The 27,635-nt window shown below is 38.8% G+C and overlaps 1 protein-coding gene across 3 annotated transcripts; it reads right to left on the bottom strand.

Moving 5' to 3' along the window:
- Nucleotides 1-476: 476 nt before the first annotated feature.
- On the bottom strand, nt 477-27,211 carry tut4 (terminal uridylyl transferase 4). Of its 3 annotated transcripts, none has more exons than XM_030728341.1 (31): nt 27,083-27,211; nt 26,826-26,971; nt 24,300-24,862; nt 24,059-24,210; nt 21,892-22,008; nt 21,611-21,788; nt 21,397-21,485; nt 21,256-21,307; nt 20,923-20,992; nt 17,893-18,019; nt 17,468-17,587; nt 15,639-15,827; nt 15,387-15,561; nt 14,776-15,299; nt 13,918-14,068; nt 13,387-13,473; nt 12,981-13,084; nt 12,820-12,877; nt 12,618-12,721; nt 12,419-12,508; nt 11,937-12,050; nt 11,746-11,823; nt 11,345-11,522; nt 11,224-11,271; nt 10,100-10,182; nt 9,876-9,991; nt 6,982-7,130; nt 6,681-6,778; nt 3,786-4,353; nt 1,060-1,230; nt 477-970 (listed from the first exon to the last, which is right to left on the bottom strand). In XM_030728341.1, exons 3-31 carry the CDS (start codon nt 24,781-24,783, stop codon nt 882-884), a joined length of 4,563 nt encoding a protein of 1,520 aa, XP_030584201.1. In that variant the 5' UTR covers nt 24,784-24,862; nt 26,826-26,971; nt 27,083-27,211; the 3' UTR covers nt 477-881. The 3 variants fall into 3 exon arrangements, with proteins under 3 accessions (XP_030584201.1, XP_030584202.1, XP_030584203.1); XM_030728342.1 differs by having other exon boundaries at nt 26,848-26,971; XM_030728343.1 differs by lacking the exon at nt 26,826-26,971 and having other exon boundaries at nt 27,083-27,189.
- Nucleotides 27,212-27,635: the final 424 nt, after the last annotated feature.

The following is a 27,635-nucleotide window of genomic DNA, read 5'->3' as shown; positions in this document are numbered from 1 at the left end:
TTCACTTTTATAATCGCAGAATCTACAGCGAGCTCTTTAGTAGACATCTTTTATATAAATCTATGGCTCACTGCTTCCAGTCACTATAGAAATTTCCTACAAAACCTCAGTGCAGGAAAGCAGAAAGATTAGAGAACTCTCAATCTAACTTTACAATGTGGACTAGTCTGCAGACTTAGCATCTGGGGCAATGTAATTTTTTGGGGTGCTTTCAGTGTAGCCAGCAGGAAACAGCTGATGTTTTACATATTTAACTTCAGCAACTCTTTTGCTCTCCACAGATGCAGCCACTGCCTGCTTTAACATGATTGGTCAACAGAACTCAGACTACAAATAAACTACAAATGAAAACTAGAACATTTCTAGCAATAAAATCCTCTTCATTGGATACATGACATGCTGGAGTTTAGATAAGACAAACACACACGACACAATGAAGCTGTTTCTTTTTATTTTTTATTTTTTTTATAGTTTTTTTAATTTAAGACTTTTCCCCTTTTTTCTTGCTATCCCTGCTTTTGGCACTACATACTTGGGGTGACATGTTAGATTGTTTTTAAAACAAACATCTATTCAAAGCCTTCATCTTGTGGCAAGCAAAGTATGAATAAAGCTAATAAAAATAAAGGTTTACATTTGTCCTCCTTACTTTACACATAAAATAAAAACACTTTTTTGGACCCCCTCAAAAATGGGGGTATTAAAATATTTGACATTTGTATCACAAATCAATGTAATGAGACAAAAAATAAAACTTAAAAACTGTACAAAAATGATAAAATTCATTTTAAAAATTTCCTTGTGATCAAATGATGCAAAGAGTACATAATTTTGCTTTGTTATTTTACTGACCGTAAACCTAATTAAAAAGAGATGCAAGTTTACTTCTTCTGTTGGATAAAATTCAGATTTACTGGATGCCGGACATGAGGGACCAGAGGAAAGTTGGGATTCGGATGTATCACAGAACCTAAAACAGAGAGGAAAGAAAGACATTACAAAAGAAAAACTAGTGTCTTTTTCCATAAAGTATTAAAAACCATGATCATCATGTCTAACCTTGGGCCATGAAGGGTTTACCAGGCTGGTAGCCTCCGTTGCCCTGCTGGATGAAGTTCTGGGGCATCCTGTAGGGCCAGGATGGAGACAGAGTGTACTGGGGCGTTTTATTGTGCTCCCATATCCGAGAGCCTTGGCTCACACCTACAAACGAAGCCGGGTGGCCAGACTCTGTGGACACAGGAGGGGGAGAATTGCAGTAACTGTCACGAAGAGGCACCTGGTGATCTTAGATCATAGTCAGAATTTTATGTATCTGCTACTTCAAAAACATCTGGTTAATCTTATTCAGTCTGTAATCAAAATAATAAAAAAGCAACTTAAACAAACGTCTCAGTTCCAGGTTTTGTTGCTGCAAAGTCAAACTTGAGTATTTTATCTCTAATCCATCTGAATTCAAAACTGTGTGTAGGTGAAATATGCTGTGGCTTGTACTTGCACTGTCTGTTCACCAAAATACAAATACAACTACCTGTGGGACATTGCTCCACCACATTTAGGGAAATTTTGCAAGACGTGTGTTTATGTGCTTAATATGCAAGAAAGCAGCGGTGGCTGAGGCTCTAATATATATAATGCTCAACCTTAAGGTCAGTGTTCAACTTTTTTTTCTCCTCTAAATCTGTCAGAACAGCATTATTTGGGTTTTTTGTGCCCACAGCCATATCCAAAATCAGTAAAGTGAGCTTGCTCATGAAATTAGCTCAAAACTGTGTACAGTTATGACTGAAGCTTTTAGCAGTGGCACAAACTGTGTGCCACTGTTTTTATTTTATATATTTTTGTATGTTTCTATGATATGGTAAATGGTAAACTGAAGTGGAACCAACAACCGTCTGATTAGTGGATGACCTGCTCTAACTCCTGAGCTGCAGCTATGGTGAAGAAAACTACAGTCGTCCCTCGCTGTATCGCGGATTAAAAAAAAAAAAAAAAACTAATTCTGTATTTCAGAGTTTTTGCTATATTGCGGGATTTTGCGGTATATATGTATTTATATAACTCCCCATAACTATGTTCACCACTCGGACGAAGTTACGCCTATGCCTTTAGCAGAAATAGAAGTTACGGCCGAGGGCGAAGATACTGCACCACCTGATGAAGTGGTGCCTTCAGAAGAGCTGTAATACTACATAACTCATCTTCATCATGCAAGTTGCAGTAAGAGAGTGTGAAAGCTTTACAGGAGTGTGGGAAGGGTTTATAACGCCTTAAAATATAGATATATAAATAATAAAATAAATATAACGCGCAGGGGTCTCTGGAACATAACCCCCACGATAGGTGAGGGATCACTGTACAAGAAATTTAAGCAAAGACTTGGCATTTAAAGTACTGAATCTTCTTCACAACTTGTGTATTTCTTTGTGTTATTCTGGATATCAGCTTCTGGATCAAATCCTGATAAATGGCAATCAATTTTTGCCTTATCTGTGCACCAAGTTGAGTTTTAGGGCTTCTGCTTCTCCATCTGCTTTTCTAAGGATTGACTATAGATTCTCCATCTGATTAAGATCTTTGGAGTTTCTTGACCATGGAACCTAAATGTTCATTTGATGAGCACCTTAGTTATTGTTGCATGAAAATGCAGAGATTGTCACTAAATTGCTCCTGGGTCACTGGAAGAAGTCAGTCTTTGAGGATGCTTTTTAATATGGTGAATCCTTAAAAACAAACAAACAAAAAAAAAGTAGAAACCCAGAGACTGATCAACTCGGAGCACTGGCGAGGCAACAATTGATGACCAGTAATCCAGATTTGGAGCTGATATCCAGCATAACACAGAACGCAGAAGTTATGAAGAAGGGTAAACACTGAAAATACTCTCTGCACAAATTAAGATTTCCCAATAAAATCTTTGAAACTTGTAAAATGCTTATGATTGTTTTTTTACTATATCCTAAAACCATGTAACAACTAATCTAAACACAAACCAAAACAGCAAAATGTATGAAACACAAAATCTGTGCTGCCATCAAAAGTTTTGGCCATGACTGTAGGGAAAACTGAACGGGAGATAAAGTCTGACTTGATTTCACAGGACAGCAATATGTAAATGTTGGGAAGCTAAATCAGCTGCATAGGCAGCAACATGATACTGAATAAGTATTAGTAAAAAAAAAGTCTAATATCAGGTCAAATTGTATTGAAGCCCAATTTTTAGAAAAGCACAGCTCAGCTTAAATCAGCAGTTAAACTCAGGAGAAGCTTCTACCCACAGTTACTGACACTCAAACCCTCAGAGCTCTGACAGACCGTCGCCCCAGCGTACCCTTTTCAGTTGCTACAATGACTACAATTCATTCTCAGTTTTAAGTTGTTAGGTTCAATAAACAAGCCTCACTCACACACACCCTAACGACTGCAAATTTGTGAGGATTATCCTCTAGAATTTCACCGCTTTCTTTAGCCTCGCTGAACTGTGATGGAGTTTGTAGATTGCACAATTTGAGGTTTCCTAATTAATACAAGACTTAAAAACAAAATGTAAACTTGAACTTTAGAACAAACACTGCAGATTTCTTTATGAATTGATTTTTTCTGTAAAAGTACAGACTCTACAACAACTATGCATTAGCACTAAACTCATCTGATGGTGTAATAAAATAAGTGCACATACAATTTACAAACATAGAAAAGTAGAATAGGTGTGAAGCTCCAATTTAAAGACAGAGATAGAATCCCACACAGAGAGATGGTGCTCCCAGAGTTCACCCAGTGAATACCTGACTTGACTACAGTGCCATTGCCCATGAGTGACCCAGGCTGTGTCAAGTGGTTGTGCCAGTGTCCTTCCAGTCCTGGCCCGCTGATGCCCAGCTGTCTCCCCGCCGGCTGTGCGAAGATTATGCTGGGGTCATTCAGGTTCATGGGGTTGGGGTTGGCCACTGAGCCTGTGGGACTCCCATTCCCGGTCGCTGAACGCAGAGTGAATTTCATGCCAGGCGGGGAGGGGGCAGTGGGAGAGGACGAAGTAAGGACTGGTCCGTGGATGGGCCAGGAGGTGGAGGGGAGGTGGACTGGGTGATTAGGCTGCCCCTGGGACTGGTGTGACTGGTGCTGGTGGGTGGACAGAAGCCCCAGTGCAGTGAGTGCACTCGGATGATATTGACCTGGGTGGGAGGCAGGAAAGCTAAGGAGAGACAGCGGGACCTGGGGATGTGCAGGCTGCTTCTGGGGACCAGCAGAATTGGTCTTACTGTGGGAGGGCTGAGGAGAATTGGCGGAGTGGGCGGAACTTGGGGGGACAGCAGTGGGCTGTGGGGAGTAGGGTGGAGTCTGCCGACTATCAGACTATTGGGAAGAAAGAAAAAAAAAAATTTACAAGTTAGAAATCAGTAATCACAAAAAAGTTTGGACATCGACTGATGTCCAAACGAAATAGAATTTTACTTGCTCACATTCAAAGATATGATTGTGAGGATATTCTTGACTCTTGTGCTTTCTTAGATACATCAATAAATTACACTAATATATATTTTGTGACAGTAAATAAAGTAGCAAGTATTGTCTCTAAAATGAGTTAATCATCACTTGGACAAACTCCAACTCAATTGTCTTGAACTACAGTAGTCCTTGTTCTGCTCTGCAGCTTCGGTGAGTTCATGGTAGCACCACAGTTTTTCACCTGCTACAAGTTCTGGTAAGAGTGACCCTCAAGCTCTATGCGCAACTTCAGGGCAGAACCAGGACTACAATCACCATTTGCAGTCTGAGACGGAGGAGTTGGAGTCTGTCAAACCCCAGGAAAAGCCCTAAAATACACCAGCTGTTTGTCTGGGACATTGTATCTCAGTTTTGTTCCATCCTTTATACGTCTTCGAGTAACATTCAGAGTGTTTCAGAAGCAGAGTGTATAGTTTGCATGGTGTCTTCTTTATGCCAGTCCCATGCCTGACTTCCTGCCCTTAACTGCTCTGTTTTGCATTGGCTTGGCTTTCAATATTACAATTAATAAAAATTTTTTTTTTTAAAAAGACAGCCCTGGTGTCCTTTTAAACAATACAGACATATAGAGAGCTGCTCCTGAGACGTGCTGGAGCACATCTGGTGGAAATGCAGCAATTGCCTTTAAAGATTACAATCAACTCCAGCAGCCACATCAGGGCCGTAACACATTACAGTTGTGCTCAGAGTATTTCAGGAAAAGGAGCCTCAGAACAGTAACCCCCACCAGCAGCCAGCCTACCAGCAGGGAAATGTAAGTTGGGAAAGAAGGTTGATAACGGGTGATAGCTGACGTTTAATTTTTCACAGGTACAATCACATCAGTTTCTCTCTGAAATCATACTTGGGAGTCTGATAATATACCTGAGCAACCCACGCAAGTAAATTCTGTTGATGCAAGTGATGCAGGTCTGTACCGTGATGACATTAAAGTTTGACCTCAGGTAGCTGAGCTGTGACAGAAAATGATTCATATTCGTGAATATGATCATGGATTTGTTCATCAATTTTTATCTGTGATTATTAATAGTTTCTATATTGATGCAGTTATACATTTTATTATATAAGCATTTAAGTCTAGCAAATTTAAAAGTCATCATTTACTAACAAAGTTTGTGGTTTTCAGAAAAAGAATCCGGGCTTATTTTAAATCCGTGATGCCCACCAACCAGAACGGCAATGATTTCAGTAACTCCTCTGGCTCACAATCCATCACAATTCACAGCTTATTAATGACAAATATGACCCTGAACAAGAGCACAGTTTGGCTGAAAAGCCATTACATGACCAATGTATGCAAGCTTCTCTAAAATATAACCAATACTCTAGGAGGACGAGTGATTCTTGTGACAGATTTGTGTGGAAAGACAGATGCTTCGCAATGCCATGAGCATCAGTCCTTTGGTTGGATGAGCTAAAAATAAGAGTAAAGTGTCATGTTTCTATTGCTCTTAATCACAGGACATCTTCATGGCAATGTTGATCATCTATATGATAAAAAAAACTTTGTAAACGTCCAGTCGTTTCTCCTCTCATCAGTTATTTTTGACAGTGAAAAACAACAAACATGAGGAGTAAGAAAAGCCAAAGGACTGCACAGCAGACTCATACTTACTCATACTGCACACTGCTGTGTGCTGGTAAACATACTGGACAGACATGAGCCAAATCAATCAATAAAAATGATTGGCACTATCTGATTATGTCAACACTTCTTAAAACGCTCCTGATGCGGGCTGACAGGGGTCTGAAGTTTATTTGGGACAGATGGGAAGTTTATCATTGAGCTGGGATTTGACTGAACATGTAGAAGATTGGTTTCAAACATTTATAAAGATATTTTTTGAAGAAAGATGCACAACATTGGTCAGGTTCTTAGCTCTCTCCCAAAAGTCAAAATGGTGAATTTATAAATATACTGAAAATAAAATACATACTGGCATTTGTTTTATTATATAAATATGTTGCAGCTGCTTGTGTGTGGTAAGGCAAAAACATCAGGTAAAACTAATTTTCAGTTAATATTTGCACCTCTTTCCAGCAGCACTTTGTTTTCAGTTGTTTGACTGAGAGAACATCCTGTAACTTAGTGCAGTTTGGGGGGAAATTGCAATGTTTAATAATGTCCTTCATTATAAAAATATAATGTTGCACTGAAGAAAACTTGTACTTACACATTCTGAGGGCTGTCTGGTCCTTCCAGGACAGTCTGCAGCTGTCTGGGGAATAGCAATGGACTGAGAGCTCACAAGAGTTCGTACCATGTGAGAAGCTGTGAAAGAATAAAAATCCATATAAGCCTTTTTTTTGGACCTCCTAGATGTGTCCCGCATCTGATGGTTATAACTGACATTCAGCAATTTTTAAAGGCACTTACATGTGTTGATATTTCAGAGATTACAGAGACTCTCAAAACACCAGACTGGCAAATATTCCTTTTTCTACACAACTTATAAATAAGTCTTTTTTTCTGACCTGGTGCTCCGGCAGTTCTTTGTTTGAGGTGACGATACTCGGGGCAGTCTCTCCGTACATGGCCCATGTCCCCGCACTGGAAACATCGCCTATCCTTTGGCTCCTCCTCTTTGATGTCCTCATCCTTCTCGTTTTCCTTCTTCTTCATTCTGACAAAAAATAAATAAATAAAAAAGTCATGGTACCACAAGAAGGTATGAAAAACTGTCAGATTTGATACAGACATATAAGGGAGTATAATTACAAATTGCAAAAGCTTTCCCTTAAAATAATTCTGCTTCCTGCCAAACAAAAACACCTTCAACTGACAATATGTGCAATTTGGTAGCTAAACATTTTTTTCAAAAGTATAAACAGTAAATTATAAACAATGAACTACCTTAGTTACCAATCAACAAACTACAGATGTTAAACTACTAACATTTTTCTAACCAAGGTTAGGAGATATTATTTTCTGTAATGTACAGTACTGTGCAAAAGTCTTGAGCCACCTCTCATTTCTTTGCATTTTGTTTCCAAGGAGCCAGACTTTCTTGGAAAACTTACAGTGATCTTGAGCAGTGGCCTCCAGACTTCCTCAAAGTCTGTTTTGGACAATGGCTGCTGTTTGACTCAACTTTAGTCCAGTCTTTCTACCTGATTATTTTCAGTGGAATGTTTTTAGTGCATTATGCCACTTTTTTACACTGATCTATGACTCATTCAACCATAAAAAGGCACCTATCAAAAGGGATGAACCAATTTTAAATTGTATCTTTAGGCAGTCTGTTACTAGCAGCCTTTCCCTAAAACAGTTTGGTCCCATTTCTTTAGTTGAATTTATAGTTAAAAAAAAAAAAAAAAAAAAAAATGCCAAAGATGACAGTTTGATGGACATAAATAAAATAATTTTGCACCAACAAAGTGATTCCCAAAGCACTATTAGCCAAACACATAGCATACAATCAGTATGTTGTGCAGGACTGGTGAGATGCATCGAGATCAGTAAATAGATAAACTGATCAAGGAAATTTAATCAGAAATGGTCTCAATGGAAGGGTGGCAGCCAAGAAGCCATTTTTTAAGAAGGGAAAGAGGGAGAAAAGATTGAGGTTTAACAAATTACACAAGAACTGGACTTTAAAAAAAAAAAAAAAATCTGTGGCAATGGGTCTTATGGCATGATGAATCTAATTTTTTGATTAAACAGTCATCAATATGTATAGGAGAGGCCAGGAGAGATGTACAGGTTTTATGGATGTCTACAGCCACCCGTAAAACACGGTGGAGGTTCTGTCGTGGTCTGGGGCTACATTCAGCCAGTGGTAGTGGGAATATTGTTAAAACTGATGGAATTGTGCATACAGAAAAGTATTGTCAGATTTTGATCCATCGTGCAATACCATCTGGAAAGCATCTGATTGGCAACAGCTTCATTTTTCAGCATGACAATAATCCCAAACATACTGCCAATGTAGTAAAAGCATACCTGGACAGAAAAACAAACAATGGAACACTATCAGTCATGGGCTGGCCTCCCCAGACCTCAAACCTTCTTCATTATTGAAGCAGTGTGGGATCATCTTGACAGATAATGGAACAACAGGCAGAAAACATCCAAAGAAGAGCTTTGAATGTCCTTCAAGAAGCCTGGAGAACTATTCCTGAAGACTACATAAAGAAGCTACAAGAAAGGTTGCCTAAAAATCTTGTGTTTTCTCAAGACTTTTTCAACCACCCAAGACCCTGGAGTCACACCTATAAATCAACTCTAGAGACTCTGTAGAGACAGAAAAACACACTCTCACAAAAGGCAAAGTCTTTCAATAATCTAGAATTACAAGTAAAATCTCAGTCCTAGGTTGATAAAATAAACAGCGGCCCTTCACTTGTGCTTTTAAACAAAACAGTATTACTTCCAAGAGACTGATGGAACTTGCTTGTAATCAAGCTACTACTGAAAAATATACGGCCAACAACTTAAAAAGTAAACAAAAAACTGAACGCTAAAGTGGAGGTTATTTTAAATATATGCAAAAAAATATATATAACTGAAACTGGCCATTTCCAAAGCAACTCATTTTCTAATGACACTTGAACCTATATACTTTTAGGAAAGGAGATGACACCTAAACAGTGCATGCTTTCTGGAGTGTTATGGAAACTACATCAACAATGTATAGTTCCCAAATTACTTTTATGTACTATACTGGAGTACTTTGGCCTGTGAAGGTTAACGTACATGTTTAAATACAATTAAAGCTGAGCATGCATTTACCTAGTTTAAACATTTAAAGACTGTTTCCATGAGTTCAAGCACTGTCTAATCTCAGAGTAACACGGTCGAAGAGAAGGAGAAACCAAACAACGGAGGCCGTCCACAACACCAGGAAATAAGTGAAAATGTCCACTAAACAAACAAGTTCCTTGTCGTGCATCAAAATAAAAGTCTTGTTCAAAAATTCAAGGTTTGGGTGCTCTAACACATCCCTAAATGGAATAGCTAAGAAAAATAAAAAACCTAGCTGCAATATCACTAACAACATTCATCAGCAGCATCAGTCACAGATATTAAACAGGTTTTTAAGAAAATCCTAATGAGAATGACTGGCAGTGACTGGTTCATTAGAATTAAGAGTAGGGTCTTTACACAGCACACAGCGCATGACCCTATCTGCCAAACGTAAACACCAATTAAGTGCAAATACAGCAGATGCAAACAGGCTTCTTTGGAACATCAGACTGTATCTGAAATGGGTGTGACAGTTCCCTCCTTAGCTTTATTTGTAGTTTTGAAAATGTGAGAGATCACAAATTAGAAGTTCTATGTATTTTAGCACATTTATTTTTTCTGAGTAGTTTTTCTTGAAAATCTAGCCCTGTGAGAGATAAATTTCCTTGAATAAGGGGACCACCTGCGTCTCTTTGGACAGTCCTTCATGTAATGTCCAATCTTTCCACAGATCCTGCAGCACCGGTCATTAGGTGCCAGCTCACCATCTGTCAGCACCTTTGAATCAAAAAAGTAGTCCTGCAGCAGAAGAGCACATATTCAAAACATATGAGCAGACAGCATTCAAAGTCTGAACATTCAATTGTATTAACTGGAGGTACAGAACCTGACATATGAATGACATACCACTTCAGTACCGGGGACGGGATAAAAGGGAGTTCCAAACAACTTTCTCCCATTTATAAAAGCCTTCATGATGAAGTTTGTCACTGGTGGAAGAATCAGAGACAGTGTAAGGAACAGGCTATTTTCACAGTTTTAAATCAAGCATCTAAAGCAAAGAAAAGAAACCCTGAAAAAGTAACAGGTTTAGATGAATTCTAAACTGATTTACATAGAATCTTGATATATGTTTACATTCCCCCCCCCTTCAAAACAACTGTATGGGTTAATTTTAAATATCCATTTAGATGGAGTGTTGCCACTTTGAAAAGTGTCCTGAGACTGTAGCTGATCCTGTCTGCAGACAGTTGTACAGCTGTCTGCTAGGCCTCAGCTCCACTAAGCTTGAAGTAGAGTCACTCAATTGGATTTTAAAACTGTATTTGTGCTCTGTATACTTTTATGCTATCTAACAAATAACTTTCTACATGGTGCAGATGGTCTAAGAAGTTTGTGCATTGGTTTTGGTGAGTGAAATTGTAGTATTTTATTAATCTGTTATTATGTAGCAGTTGGCAAGTATGTGTGTCTGTGCTTTGTGCCTGTTTTCTTTATGGATGTAAATTGCTAACCATGCTAGCTAGCATTCACAGTTAACTAAGTCCCCCAGCAACCCTGAACTGGATAAGCGGGTGGGCAGACGGACGATGGGCAGACGGATGGATGGATTAATAATAACATACTAGCAACAGCTCTGATAATGACCTCATGTATTAATAGTTTTTGAAGTTCATGGTACACTATAAACATAATGTTTTAACCTTGATAATGATGGTAACAAATACCAAGATGAAATGATATTTCAATCATATTTGGAATATAATGGAGTCCGTGTAACTAGAAAACATGCTGCTAAAATCTGTATTGATGAGAGTGATGTAGAGGGTTAGCCTTTAGTGCTTATGTGCTCTATTATTTAAGAGTTGCCTTATACCAACAGAAAACTAAACTGACAGGGGAAAAAAAGGAATAAAACTCAAGACTGACTAGAAGCTGTAATGAACTGGATCATAACCAAAGATAAGTTTTGAAACTCAGTAGAACGCGTCAATAAGCTGTTTCTTGGATCGAGTGTGGCAGGCACTTACTTTTACGAGAAACTCCAGCGCCAAGGTTATGATTCAAATCAAAGGGATCTAAGAAGAATAACATATGAGTGAGATAAAGCAGCAAATCAAAGCAGAGGGACAAGCAGAGCCATGTGAGTACCTTCAATAGCGATGCATTTGCTGGTCCACTGTTTTTCAAACGTGGTGAGGCGTTTCCTTTGGCGAATGCTGATCACATGCTCTTTGAAGTCAAATTCTTCAGTGTAAAAGCGTAGAAGTCCCAGCCAAAGCTCTCCCACAGACTCTGTGTTCTGATGATGCGCTGAGTGACGCCGCCGCTGTGAGGACAGAGGAAACAAATTACCAGGTACTAACCACAATTTCTTTGGTTAATCAGATTTGACTGGTGATTCAATACATGCAGTTTTTACAGCCCAGGGACAACTAAGATTAAATTTCATTTAGATACTGCTTTTAAATAACATTACAAATAAGTTCCATGAGGTATTTCAAAAATGGTATTTCACTTTTTTTTTTTTTGTTTTGTTTTTTAAAACTCACCAGATCCTCAAGGTCATCAAAGAAAAAAGCATTCCAGCCATCTACCATCCGCTGGGGAACAGTATTCCCATCAAAGATCTACAAAGACATAAGAAAGATATTTAGTTTATTAAATTCAAAACTTAAAAAAAAAAAACACACTTAAGTTTCAGACATAGCACTTGACTGAGTCATTAATCAGTGGTAGATACCTCCTGCAGAACAGGAATGACAGGTGGCTGCCTCTGCTGCAGGAAGTAAAGCACCATCAGGATGTAAGCATAAGATGAGAGGCTCCCTCTGGAAGCATCACCAATGTCGCAGCGCTGTGAGGACAAAAGGTGGGTTAGTTACATGTGTATGTTTTCCTTGACAGGCCAAACTATATCATGTTGTAGAGCTTATACTTTCTGTTGTATTTGTGGCATTTTTTCCTTTATAAGAGAGGTGATCTCAATGGGACTTCCTGGTTAAATAAAGTTGAATATATATTAAATCTGGTATACCTATACGTACTGGTGCTGATGTATGGGACATTAAACAGAACTAAACAACAGCTTGATGGCACACCTTTACAAGTCAGAATACACTGATATGGGATCCAAATACTGTATTTATGCATCTCTACTTCTAACACACCCTAGCAAGATCCTGGATCACTGTGTACTCAGTTAAGGTTACAAAAACCACACACCTTTGCAAAGACCTTCATTGTGTATCCCAGGAACTGCACACGTGGATCCAGAGCTGCATATGTAGCTAGCATTCTGGTGTTGTGTTGAGCCTGCAAAGAAGATTGCACCAAATTAATTTATAATGCAACACATTTAACAACATAAAGTACGTCATAACATTTCATAATCACTGTGACAATGAGGGCATCTTCCACTCACCAGTGTGTTATAAAGGCTGATATCCCCCTCCAAACCACTTTGTTTGTGTTCAAACTTCACAATAGGCACTTTAGCTGTGGTGATAGGCAAGATGTTCCTCAAACCTGGGATAACAGACATTAGGAGATTAAAGTTGGATTTTCACACGGACAAGAGTCGCCTACCAAATTATGCAGACGGAAAGACTCAGAAAACCATTTACCTGCATGCTTCTTGAGCACTTTTGCAAGGCCTTCAATGATTTCTTTGCAGTTCAGCTTCTGTTCAGACAGATTGAAATTTAATTTAACCACAGATTATAAGAAGTAATGACCGTATGTTTAATCAGGTGGGTGTGTGTTGCTGAGTGTTTTGCCTGCTAACCTCTGCAGTCTCATGACCTTCCAAAGTCATGCAGATGTCAAGGTCACTGTCACGAAAGCCAAAACCATTTTTGGAAGATCCAAACAAGCAAAGCTGAGCTTTTTCTGTGGAAAAATGGAAATTTCCATCCATATGTTACTGTTCAGCTAAAAACAAGTCAGATCAGTCTTTTAAAGTGTTATCACAGTTGTCATACTCTCTAAACTCTTTCCCATCAATTCTACTAGATCTACTAATACTCATGAAGTAAATGGAACCCAATGGTAACTTCAGATGCTTCACAGTGAATGTATTCCAAAATAGATACGTCTCATCAACTACTCAACTTGAAACATACAAAACAAGCATTAACAGTAGACTGCAAAGTTACCACGGAAACAGGGAGGATGTTATGTTTCAGGCTCACCATTGTATTCCTTCCTTATAAACCTCTCCAAGCTAGCAAGGATCTGCTCCCTCTTCTGCTGTTCAACATGTGTAGGTGACAATTCATCTACAAAGAGCAGAATATAAATGTAAACGATGTGCAATGAGTGATTAGCTAATCAAAAAAAAACAAACAAAAAAACCAGCAAACTACTTATGATGCCTTAATTTTTCAAGTTGTTTTTTCAAGCTGTTTTATTAACAAACAAAACAATAGGCATATATAAGCATCGTTTTCCTGATCAAATTTCAGCTTCCTTTTAAAGGGCTTCAAAAATATTTTTTTATAAATAATTTGTGCAATGCACTCAAAGATGAAATCAGACTGAACCATCTAAATGTCAGTTATTCATTCCATATTAGAAGTGAATATGAGCTAATGCCAACTGTTGCCCACCATACACTGAAGGGATGATAGGTATTCATTTTACTCAAATTCTTCTTAATGACAATACAGTTCCACGCAAAATGAAAAGTAAAAGAAGCCAGAAGTGCACTGTTTGCTACATACAGTAACACAATCTGCAGAGGCCATCAAGGATCTCTCTGAAGCGCTCGTTCATAGGAGGCAGAGGCTTCAGCTCAATCTTCTTAAAGTCTTCAGGACACTCGTCCTTCAGGTGACCGTCTCGCTTGCAAATGCTGCAAACAACAGTTGGAGGCTAGAACAGGAAAACAAATGTCCAGGAACAATTAGACATGATGGTCTTTACCAACCCAGATAAGATAAATGCACAGAAATGTTCTAAACATAATGTGCAAAATGCTTTTAAATAGGTTTCAGCATTTCTTGAACCATTAATGCTGCAAAGATATTCAGCAACTAACTAAAACAAGTAACTAACACTAAAGGCAGAAAATCACCATGGCATAACATTTCTGTGGGGCAATATTACATAATACAAAGCTTGAAAAAATTTCCTAATGGTTGCTTTACGGTATCTAAATTCTACAGAAAGCCACAGTGTAGCAATCTGGCACTTAAAAACTGGACTCAGTGAACCTTTAAAACTATTTGCCCATCCACCCAGCTGTGCGGTACACCCTGGACACTGAGACAGAACCATTTAAGCTCACATTCACAGCTACAGCCAATTCAGAATCACCAATCAACATAACATGCATGTCTTTGAACTGTGGGAGGAAGCCAGAGTACCCGGAGAAAACTCATTCAGGCATAGGGTGAACAAACAGTTAAGTGGCATGAGCAGGTAAGATGATAAACCAGTAGCAAGTTAGTTTCTCTTTTGTTATCAGAACTCTATTGTTAACAGCTCAGGAGCTATAGTTTAAACAATGTTTCATACACAAAGCTGTGCCTTGCTACAAACACTTATCCAATGAGTGGATGGTATTCATTATATTTTACCTTGCCACACGTGAAAATCATCTTGTCAAATACATAGTGCAGATCATCTGATGCAACAGGCCCGTCGTCATCCTCTGAAACGCCGTTATCCTCCTCTTCCTCCTTGTCACTGTCCAGCAGGCCATTGGAGAAGGAAGGTTTGGTTCCCTCACTGAGAACCATATCCATGAGGCATGCATCTAAAGTGTTTTCATTCCTTTGTCTGGATGGATCTGAACCATCTTCATCATCACTGTCAGGCTCTTCATCATCCTTTGATCCCTGGTGCCCTCTTTGATCACTCTGACTTGTTTCTCCTTTCCTGTTGTTCTCATCCTTGTTCACAGATGAAGGCTCTTTCTTCACAGCATCTTCCAATTTTGCATCCTGCCCCCTTGCCTTCCTCCTTGTTTGCTGTCCTCGGGTGCCCCTTTTCTGAGGGCAAGCAAAGTATTTGTAAGCTGTACGAAAGCGCTCCTGGATGTACTCAAAGACCATCTGGCTGTTCAAGCTTCGAGCGACATTCCTCTTCAAGGCAAAGGGATCTAAAAAAAAAAAAAATACACAGACAATGAATTTCTAATATTTCTCTACACCTTTAACTCAAGGTTTCCAATTAAACGGTCTCTTACCTTCGATAGCAAGCCGGCGACGAGGCCAGTTCTTTACTTCCCTAGAGAGGAGGTCCTTTAAACGGATGCTGATGATATATTCTTCAAGTGCAAATTCCAGTGTGTAGAAACGTAAAAGCTCCAACCATAACTGGCCCAATGACACATCTTTACCCACGTCCAAGGTTAGACGGATCTTTAATGGAAAAGTAAAGTAAGATTATCGATGATGCCACTGAGAAATTACTCTTTTCCCGAAAAATTAAGACTTACCAAGCCCTCCGAGTTAGGAGTATCACTGGGCTGCTCTAGTTTGGACCTGCCTTCTCCCTTGGTGCCACCTCTGTTCTCTCCTCGTCCCTCTGTAGAGGTCGGGGGTTTGTGCTCCCACTGGACATACATATCTAGTGCAATTCCAGTCAAATGATATTCATCCACACGTTTGATGTCAAAGCCTTCAATCTGCAGGAGAAAAATCAATGCCACACATAGAGTAGAAGTAAAGTAAAACCGTAAGAGGCGACTGGTCTGTTTTTAAAAGCCAGTTTAACTTGAGTTTATAATTTTATAATTTAAGTTTATAATTTACAGCTCCCACATCTTGTGAAAGCTCCACTAAATGAACTGGACTCCTATTCTCTTCTGGTAAATGATGTGTGCAGTAATACTTTATACTTTAAATGTGGTGCCTGAAATGAAATGCAGTGCTAGTTAAATAGGTCAAGTGATTTATAGCAGCATCAGAACAATTTTCCTTATTATGCTAAAGTATGCAGCATAGTGCTAAAAATGTCTGATCAGACATGAAGGATTTGTTAGTGGGGTATTTTTTGAGTTTATGCATCTGTTAATGGACTGGAGCCACGTGGGAATATTTTTCACAAATCACGACAACAGAAAATGTGGGTCATCTTGTCCATTATATTGAGTATATCTTATATTTCAATCCATTTCTTCTCCTCTATATCTTCAAAAAATGTTTGATTATTTATAGAAAGATGATGCATTATAAAGAATTAGGAGTAAACAAGGAACAAAGAAAGTCAAACTGGTTCAACTGAAACCAGTTACTTCAACTGCTGCTACCACTTCTACAATAGGGCTGTGCCATAAATTGTCTGCAATAATACCGTTGTAAATTTTTGAAAAATGAAATAAAGTGTCATATCGTGATACTATTGCTATAGCAACACAGTCAAATACAACCAGGCTATAAAGGAAGGCATACTAGCAGCTAGTGATGTGTAACCCAAAAGTAAACAAACCCACTCAAGCATCGCTAGCTGTACTTGCCAACTACACTCCATATAATATGCTATATTGCCAAAAGTTTTCGCTTGTCTGCCGTCACACGCATATAAACGCGAGTGACATCCCATTCTTAAGCCATAGGTTTTGATATGTCAGCCCACCTCATCTAGTGGTGGCATGTTTTTACACCACTGCATGTGACACTCTGCGTTGCACTTGCTGATGTAAGGCTTGGATGCAGCTGCTCGGCCCAGGAAATGAAGTTTGGAGGTCTGTAGCAACTGAATCTGCATAAAGTTGGCAACCTCTGCACCTCAGCATTTGTTGACCCCAGTCTGTGATTTTTATGTTGTCTACCACCTTGTAGCCGAGTTGCTTCCACATTGTTATAATACCACTAACAGTTGAGTGTGGAATATTAAGGAAATTTCAGAACTGGACCTGTTGCAAAGGTGGCATCCTATCTCAGTACCATACTGGAGTTTACAGAGTTCCTGAGAGTGACCCAGTCTTTCACAAATGTTTGTAGAAGCAGTCTGCACACCTAGGTGCTTGGTTTATACACCTGTGGTTGGATTAAATTATTTGGATAGATGAGTGAATAGATTTGGGAATATAGTGTATAAATGCTGTCTGCAAGCATCAACAAAATGTTCAGTTTTGTTTTGCTTTCCTCTGTCAGAAATATCAAATTTTCTTGAAATATTATGATAAAATTTTGAGGCTACAAGACCCACCCCTATTCTACAACAGCTATCAAATAAAAAAAAAATTAAAAAAATAATTTTGTTTAAAGGTAGGTTATCTGCTTGGGAGAGCAGATACAAAGTGACCCTTTTTCAGCAACTTACCCAGGGGCCCAGATAGACAGGGAGGATAGGCTCTTTTCTCTGCTGCAGAAAGAAGATGACCATGAGGGCAAAGGAGTATGAAGGGATGCCACCTTCAGCCTGGCAGTCAATGTGACACAACTGTGCAGATAAATACATAAAGAGAAATAAATAAATAAATAAATAAATAAATCTGAGCTTTCAGCCAAACATTCCATTATAAAAACAAAAAAAAAATCACTTCCATTATAAGTTGTTTATTTCAGGTCTGCCAGTTTTAAAGTCCAAAACATTCAGTACATCATTTGTACATCCATTAAAAAAAAACCAAAAAAAAACCAAAGACTTTATTACAAGCTTGAAAACTGCAACATGTGAAGACCTGCGTTTGTACTAAAAAAATGACATATTATTGGGTATGTATTCTGTGTCAGAAACAGCCTTACCCTCGCCCAGTAGCGGAAGGCCAACACCAATGGAATCAGTCTTGGCTCCAGTTTTGCCAGGGCTGCCAAGTGATTGGTCGTAAGACAAGCAACATCATTACCTGCACTCACTTTACACATCAGGCCGCTGTGCAGGAACAGAGGTGGGGGAGATGATTAATAGCTGAATCAAATTGTCATTCTCATATTTGAGAGATACGTTAAAAATCTAAAAATACTAGACTACAGGCCTCAGTAATTCCCCACACACTTTATCTAGGCAGGCTACTCGGCTATATACTAACAATTTACAACTCACTTTAGAATTTAAACACACACACACACACACACACACACACACACACACACACACACACACACACACACACACACACACACACACACACACACACACACACACACACACACACACACACACACACACACACAATCCCTGGAGCCTCAGCCCTTCCCATCATGTCTTTCCCCACCAGATGCCTAACCAGGTCATTGCTGTTGCAGTTCTAACGCATCAATTTTGAGGGAAAACTGTTGATTTGCCCCAATATATCCCGCTCACTAACAGGTGCCATGATGTCATAATTATTATTATAAGTTATGCCTGATCGGTAAACAGTGGGAGAAAATATGCTGAATTTGTAAGTTTGCTTACAAAGAAATTAACTGTCTGATTTTTATGGTAGTTTTAATTTTAGTGGAGAGAGACAGAATATGAACTATCCAGAAAAAAAAAAAAAAAAAAGCCCATTACATGAACATTTCTTGTGTGATGTATTTGATTCTCCTAAACACAGCCAGAATTCTGGCTCTCACACATTATAATCTGTGTGCTACATGGGCACACAGCCAGTCAATCAGTTATAGATACTCCTGATCTCAACTCATTATGTGTATAAAGCACACCTGTCCACAGGATCGATTTCTTCCATTCCAACCTCTCCACCACTATGGGCGAGACCAAAGAGCTATTAAAAGGACATCAGGGATGTCCTTTTAATAGCTCTTAAAAGGACAAGATGGTGCCTTATAGTTTGAGGATGATTGTGAGAAAGGTGGTGGATCAATCCAAAACTACACCGGAGGAGCTTCTTAATGACACGAAGGCGGTTGAGACCACAGTCACCAAGAGCACAATTAGTGACAGACTACACCATAATGGACCGAACTCTTGCAGCACCCATAAGGTCCCCCTACTGAAGAAGGTTCATGTACAAGCCTGTCTGTATGCAAGTTTGCCACTGAACATCTAAATGATTCAGAGAACGCTTTGGGAGAAAGTGCTGTGGTCAGACGAAACCAAAACCGAGCTTTTTGGCATCAACTCGACATGTTTGGAGGAAGAGAAATGAGTATGACCCAAAGAACACCATCCCCACAGTCAAGCACACCAGTGGAAACATTATGCTTTTGGGCTCCTACAATATGTGCAAACCTGATGGCAAACTACAAGAAATGTCTACAAGGGTTTCTCCAAGTACTAAAGTCATGTTTTGCTTGGGGATCAAATACTTATTTCATTTAATGACATGCATGTGTTTTTTTCTTGGTTATGGTTGATATTCTGTCTCTCGCCATTAAAATGAAACTGCCATAAAAACTGGAGGTTATTCATTTCTCTGTAAGTGAGCAAACTTACAAATTACAAACCCTAATAATCATTTCCCTACTGTACAGACATTCACAGACATTATACAATGTCTTAACTTGACAAGGCCAAGGACTACTAACTTCTTTTAGTGATCATTATTGACTACAACTAGTAGTTTTTTCTCTTTGCCAGCACAAAAAGGATTTGTTTGACAGCACTCATTAGATTGGCCAATACGCAGAACAATCGGAAAGTCCAAGGAACGCAGTGAAGATCTAAAATGGAGAACAGGGTCATCTCAAATTAATATGGGTCTGCTGCTTTACCATTTCCAATTTGCCCTAAATTTTTTATATTCAGTGTTTGGACATATAATGATTAATGTGAAATGTTAACTTCATATATCAAATACTTTTCAAGATTTTTTTTTTTTTTTTTTTTTTAAATATAAACTGGTCCATCGACCCACTTCCAGCATGTTTTTTCACACTTTGAAATCTGAGGCCACGTTTGAACATGAATCTCTCAAAAGCTAATCAATATAAAAGCCTGATCTTTCTTACCATAAAATTGAACATGGATCTGCTAGAATACAGTACCAGTCAAAAGTTTGGACAGACTTATCCATATGCAAAAAAATGTTTCCTGCTGATGGTGGGAACAACATATTTCCCCACAAAAAAAAAAAAAAAAAAAAAAAAAAAAAAAAAAAACACTCAGTGGAGTACAACCAGGCCAGTTACGATACCAGCAGCTGGTGATATGCAACCTCAACTTATTGCACCGAGCCTTGCTGGGGCACTTGTTACTCCCTGTGACAGGAAGAGCAAACTATGGATGGAAATCTATGTGGACTATGGACTGCTAAACACTGCGTTTAGCAGTTATTTTATACTTCTAATTTCCAGGCTACTCTTGTGCTTACACTTGACTTAGCTGTGTCACTACTATTGCACTATAATGCTGCTGCCGGAAGCACCCTGTAGCTATAAATGTACACTTGACTTTAGGTAGCGTGTCATCAATGACAGTAGCTCACTGGAATAGAAGAATAGAAAATGCACTTGATTTACTTACACATATAAATGCTGCAACAAACTGTTTTTTTTTTTCTACATTGTCAGAAGTATTGTTTTTATATGATACACTGATACATTTTTAATTTAAAGACATTTTCTTGTAGCACAACAAAACACTGCTGCCAATGTAAAATGGTGTGAGCTATAAAGGCCAAGCATGTAGGAGTCACTAAGTACAGCAACAATGCGCAACCACACAGAATGGAATGAGATCATATGACACAGCTGACTCTATGATGGTATTGTCAAAATGCCAAGGGACCCAATCAGAAAAATATTTAATTAGAGGGAAAAAAAACAACATAACAGTAAAATAGAGAGATACAATACAAAAAGACAAAAAGGGATGCTGTCAATGCTCACCTGCTAGCATCACGACAGAACACAACAGGTACTTTGGCATGAAAGTCTGACTCAACCTCAGAAAATTCAGCTAGAGTGAGAAGGAGAAAACAGTTAATTACTTCAAACAAAAGTTGCACAAATCTTCATAAAAGCCAAAATGCACAAAATAGCAATAAAAATTCAAGTTTTTTTATTTTTTATTGTTTTTATTAAGGAGGGGTTTCATCCAAATTAAAAACAAAACAGAGGAGGAAAGCAAGGAAACAGAGTTCAACTAATTTGGAGGTATAAACAGATTAATAACAGTCATCTTAACTTTATTTAAAATGTAACTGCACTAAGAAAACTTACAGCTGTTTTTGAGGATTTCCAGCACCTGAATTAGGACTTCGGGTTGTGTCATCTGAACAGAGATAAGAAACGTGTCACTGTTGTCACTGTGCTTTCAAGGTCTAGAGTAAAGGGATTGTAAACTAGCAATAGCAGCCTTACTGAGGAAGGATAGGTGACATCAATGTTGATATCACTTGTCTTGAAGGCAAAACGGGTAAGACATGAACCATAGAGACGGAGAGAACAAGCTGAAAACCAAAGAAAAGACATTGGAAGATATATAAACTTTACGCAGAATTATTCATAGACAGAAACACCGCAAACTGCTCTAAAGGTAAAAACAATAAATTCACTGGATGATATATCATACAACCTGAGAGGTGCCTCTGTATGATCTCCTCCATCCTGTTTACCACTGCCTTTCGAATCTCAAAGTCTTCATCTGAGATCCCTTGCTGCCTTGCAGTTTCTAAGACAGTGGCATTGACAGCCCTCAGCTGAGCAGCAGTGGGAGGTGGCAGGGCACGCAACTCATTCTCCTCTTGTTTCTCCTAACATGCCACAAGCAGAATGTGTAAAATATTGTAAATTCTTACTACCAGTCCACTCAGATAAGCACTAACACATCACAAGTTCTTGAAACCTTTCTCATACCATTATGTTCTTTTTGTGTCTCTTCTCCTTGATGTGTTTGTGAGCTCCTTGAATGTTCTCAATGTGCACAGAGCAGAGCTTGCATAAGTACTGGTAGTTTGGGTACTCAGGTGACTGCTGTAAAAACAGAGAGCGGCAGAAACAATCAATTTATGTTCTCTCCATGTGGAGGATTTGTCGTTTTGATCCTCCAGCTGATGATAAATACTACAACAGACTTGTAAAATGCCCAGTGCAAGAGACAGACTGGCAATGACTCAATGGTATAAAAGGGGTGAATTAAAGAAAATTAGGAAGAGCAGAGTATATCCTCAGTTATACATCCTGTTCAACCTTTTATAGGGCACTCACTGAAATACACTGCAACCTTAGGACAATATTGGAGGCTGTAACAAGACAATTACTTTTGTGACATTTTTCAAAATGCTTCATTTTCATGTTGAAACACAACAACAACAAAGTCACCATATTTAGTTCCTTGCCCGTAAGTGCTAAAAAAAAAATTCCAAGAAGTGAACAAAAAAACCCACCAAAAACACATTTTAGAACATTACAACACATTCATTACAACATCACATTTTAGAGCATTACAACATACACATTACAACTTTATACATTAGGCCATTTCTTCATGACCACATTCTTCAAGAACACATTTCTTAACCTCACTGAAGCACAAGATGACATCATCTATATATACAGTGTGGAAATGATCAAAGACAGTCACTTGCCCTATGAAGGTGTTAAATACTGAATGCTCATTTTAAACACAGTGATGGCTTCAGCTTATGTACAAGTAAGCTTCAGACTGCTCTATGGACTGTTTCATACTGTTTTTTTTTCCCAGTCTTGGTTAGATGTGACATCACTGACAGTGAATATCAATATGGGCATCTCAGTCACACTGCTGACCTTGAGCTGCTCAAATCTCTTTTTTTGAGAGGGGCAGCCAATCAGGTAAACTGAGAGCCTTCACCAAGGTCCAGTATAAGAAAACTAGTAGAATCCAGGAATAAAAGTACAGTATTGCAAAATAGCATTATAGGTCCATGTTAAACTGAGCTCAATTTTTACTGCTCTTAGAATAAGAACATTGGTCTGATTTCTCCCCTGTTTAAAAGAGCCAGAAATATAATTCATCCTTATTTAGCAAAGAAATACTTGTGTGCAACTTGTGTTTTCCATGTTACATTTAATTTATTAGGCAATTACTTATAATGATATAGTAATAATCTGTTTCATAGCCAATTGATGGTTAAGCTTCCAAATGGAAAGGAAGATACTGCCGTAGTGCCCTCAAGCTCCAGTCTTATCTTCAGTTGGAAGATCCCTGCTAATATAGTTCACAATGTAAAAAATATTTGAATTTATATTAATTAAATTAAAAATGATTAAATTACACCCAGTCTCTTTGAAGACTCTCAGTTTCCTACTTGAATTCTATCCACTCTACTGAGGAGTCAGATCTCATTTGTAATAAGCAGCATACTAAAGCATCAGGGGTAAAGCAATCAGGACTGCAAAGCACAAACATCCAAGTAAAGAAACAAAAGGGGAATTTTAAAGCTTTAAAGCCTTCATCGTTTCTAACATGTCTGTCAGATTTCAACATAATGTGTTTATCTGTTAGTCTATCAAATTATACTATTATTATTGTAATTATTATACTACAGCAGATGGGCTCTGGCTTAACCTCCTGAGACCCTGCGTCCACATATGGGGACATTACATTTTGGCTTTGCTGCACCTTATACTTCACTGTGCTCAATAGTATTTTATACTTTGTTAAGTCATGTTGTTTTTGTTGTGTTATGCTATAAAATAATCCCAGTGTCCACATCTGAGGACATCTGTTTTCTGACAAAAGTATGTAACGACCATGTAACAAAATACAACTTCCTGTTCAAAGAGGAAGCTTAGTATATATACACATTTCAAGTCCATCTAATCACAAATATCTAGGAGAAATTGAAAATGGATTGCAAACAGGAGCTCGGGTCTCAGGAGGATAAAGCAGCAGCTGAAATGAGCTCTTCCAATAAACTACAGCAGTGTTCCTTCAGACAGGTCACATTCAGAAAATCTAAAATCATCGGAGAAAGATTCAGCTGAAAAAAAAAAAAAAAAAAAATCACGTCATACAAGTTATGTGACATGGTTTGCTCACTTTCAACAGTCGGTGGATGTAGTCTCTGTAGAGACGCTCCTCTGCCTGTCGGAGGCCCAGCTGTTGCTCTGTAAGGGGTCCTTCCTCCACAGTGGGCCTCACCTCTGAGCCCTCTTGCACAGACTGATGCATCAGTGTTGCAGCTTTCACCACTACAAAACAACAAACACAATGCACTTTACTGGAGCTCCATTTGGTGAAGACGACTTAATCATCTCAGGAAAAATATCTTATAACCCACCATGGGATTTTTCTTTTGCTGGGGCTCCAGCAGAGCTCTTGGCCTGCTCTGTAAGCCTGTTCTCAGGGGTACCAGGCACTACAGAAGAGCTGCTCTCTTTGTTTGCCGAGGGGCTGCTGTCTGCAGAAAGAGACCCCCTTGACCCAGAAGCCTGAGGCACCAGGTGCTGCTGTGAGATTCCCACTCTTCCTTTGCCTCTCTCCCCAGAACCTGTTCTTCCAGTCAGCCTACTCAATCTGGATGACCGACCTCTTCTCTTGTCCTGGGGGGTATCTGCAGAAGTCTTGCCTGGCCCACGACTTACCTGGCTGCTTAGATTATGTTCATCCTTGGCAGTGGAACTGTTTTCTTTGCTGCGCCCTGCAGACTTAGGACCGTCTCTCTGCACAGGAGTCTCTTTACTTGACTTCTCAATGGACAAAGCTTTAGCTCCTCTGGGCTGAGATTGTCTGACAGACTTTACTGGACTTATGGACTCATCCATCCCTTGTTTTCTGCTGCTCTTATTCCTGGTGGAGTCAACACCAAACTGAAGATGACCAGGGAGGCAGACCACGCAAAGTCTAGGAAAAGAAGAAGAAAGAAATGATATCTAACTGGAAGGACTAAACAAGAAAAAACATTGCAATGTGTTGTGCCTTGTTTTACGCGTTCAGGTGAGGCTGGCTAACCAATTACATATGTAAACTGCATAGGCAACTTAGGGAAAAAGAGGAATCTTTAGTTAATAATTGCTGTCTTGTTCATTTTAAAAACTACTCCGGCACAATGACAGAATTTATTTGACATGTTTTAAGAAGTGGACTTTGTTTACAAAGGTGAATTAGGTGAATATAAAAGGTAAATATAAGAAAGTGTTTGGTTACTTTTGGCTCAGCTGGTTTGGCTCATTTGTATATAGGATTTTTCATTGTTGTTTTAAACAAATAAGGATATTGTTGTTAAAAAAAAGTGGAATGTTGTTTACATGTTAAAAATAATACAAATTTAACTGTTTTTGGTGTTTGGACAGATCATTCTTATGTGCATCATGAAGTTCAAGTCAACTCGAATAACACTTCAGAATAAATGCCTGGAGGTGTTTCAAGATGGCTTTCAGGTACTCAAGACTCATTTAGAAGGACTTTGTCACCCATGTTTTCTGTATATTTTTTTAAAAAATTGGCTGATCTCAGTTAAGAGATTATTCAGGAAAATGTATTTATTTTATTTATTTATTTTCTTTTGGGGGGGGGGTCCATTGTCTGACAATAAACAATACTAACAAAGAAGAAAGTAGCATGAACAAATTAACAGTGGCAAAGCAGAGAAAGGCGGGTGGAGGCATTTCACAGAAAACAAAACTGAAGTTGAATGCAGGTCCACTTAACTGCATTCTACAGAGAGTATTATGATCTACAGCTGCAACTCCTGTTTTGGCACCTGTAAGAACTATGAGAAACATCAGCTTAAAAGGATCATATGAAGGATCATATTTGACATATTTGAACTATTAGATGGAGGATGTTTTTAGCTGCCTATTTATTTTCAATGTCTCATGGGTCTTGTTGGAACTTTGGGACTTCCAGACCCTGCAGAGAATATTTTTAGTTACTTATTTGCACATTATTTTAAATTAAAAAAAATAAATATTTGCTTGCACTTAAATTTGTTTATTAGATTTTTATTGTGATGTCACATTGTTAATAAAAAAAAATATATCTGACACGGTTCAAATTCATTTGTTTCATGGATTACTATTTCAATTTGCTGTGCGACCAAATAGAGAGAGAGTCTGGTACAGGAAGTGTGCCCACAAGAAACAGATGGAAGGAGTTATTGAAATAATCGTTGACTAATCAAAAGAATTATTGACAGGCTAGTTGACTACCAAAACAACCTTTAGTTGCAACCCTGGTTATAACGCCACAGACCATTTTGTGCATTAACCTTTGATTTATAAAATGTCAAAATAAATACAAATTTGCATCATGTGTCCAATGAAATTAAACGCAGCTCGATTTTTGTGATTAAACACAAATGCCAAATATTAGGCAGTTTAACACCCAACTCCTTTTTCTCTTTCACTCACTGTTAAGATTAAGATCTGGGGGTTTTGGACTGTTGGAAATCTTCATATAGGGCTCTCTGTGTGCCACTGGTTGATTTCTTATTTCTCGCGGTTCATATTAATCTAGTGAAACAGCTGAAACAGTACAAACGGCGATGAAAAACCCCAAGCACGAAACCATCTCGTATTTGCAAAAGAAGAGAAACGATGGTGCGCCGAAGTCTGTTTCTGGAAATCCACCCCCGCTGTCGCAGTTGAGGATTAATTTCGCTTTACAGTCAACCACAGGTTAGGAGTTGCAGACGTGACTAGCTATTAGGGCTTCCTTCTGGGTCACGTTAGAGAGTAACAAACTTGAACACAATACCGACCCATGCATACAGTTAGCTAAACTTCCGAAACAGCAACAAATTTGGGAGGGGGTGCCATCACACACAGAAATATTGTACATTAAATTAAAAAAAGAAAAAGCTCACCATTAAAGCAAAAATGTACCACCTTACGTTATGGGAGGGCTTCACGCTGACTTCCTGGGGATTCTTAGCTCCGCACAGTACGCTGTTAGCCCTCTCCGTAATGTAACCGAGGTTAGCTGCGGTGCCCGGTCGTCCGCCTGAGCTAGCTACGGGAAATAAATAATACTGGCACTCACTTACTACATAGCAGCAAGTCATTAAAAACACAAAGGAGCCACTTCGACCGTCACAACACACCAAAGAACGCGCTGACTTACTTTCGAGTTTTAAAGTTGATTCGAAATTATTGTGTAGCTATCTCCATGGTTCTGGTCTACATAATGTTTTTCTAATCCCACGGCCCTGGTCAAAACAGCAACCATTGACGCCATGTTAATACATTACCCCGCTGCATTGTGGGAGTGCCAGTGATGATGAAGAGGGGCGTGTTTCGTGCCGCGTTCAAGAACTACTGGGAAAGTAATCGATTTGCGTTCCATACCCCCCCCCCCCCATGCAATTCACTTCAAAGCTGCTTTATTGATATGACAGTTTCTAACATCAATATTGTCAGATAATCAAAATACAATTCCCTGAAGTATGAGAGTAATAAAAAAAGAACAATGAAATGATGCAAAGATCAGTACATTAATTCAGTTCAGTTCATTTCACCATAATTCAGTATGCTTAGAAAGTAATTCTCTATTATATGCAGGTATGTGTGCATGCTGCTGATTGACTGATTGCTCTTGATGTAAATATCTCAGTCAATCGCGTGGCAGCAACTCATTGAGGCATGTAGACATGGTCAAGACAGCCTGCTGAAGTCCA

This window comes from Archocentrus centrarchus, chromosome 4 (assembly GCF_007364275.1).
Source record: "Archocentrus centrarchus isolate MPI-CPG fArcCen1 chromosome 4, fArcCen1, whole genome shotgun sequence".
NCBI lineage: Eukaryota > Metazoa > Chordata > Actinopteri > Cichliformes > Cichlidae > Archocentrus > Archocentrus centrarchus.
This window is presented reverse-complemented; position numbering and strand designations above follow the sequence as displayed.

Coding starts and splice junctions, on each gene's coding strand:
- tut4 (XM_030728341.1), bottom strand. CDS start 24,783: ATGGATGAGTCCATAAGTCCAGTAAAGTCTGTCAGACAATCTCAGCCC. Junction 24,211..24,299: donor AGCAAAAGAAAAATCCCATG/GTGGGTTATAAG, acceptor GTTGTTTTGTAG/TGGTGAAAGCTGCAACACTG. Junction 10,183..11,223: donor CGCTGGAGTTTCTCGTAAAA/GTAAGTGCCTGC, acceptor TTCTTCCACCAG/TGACAAACTTCATCATGAAG.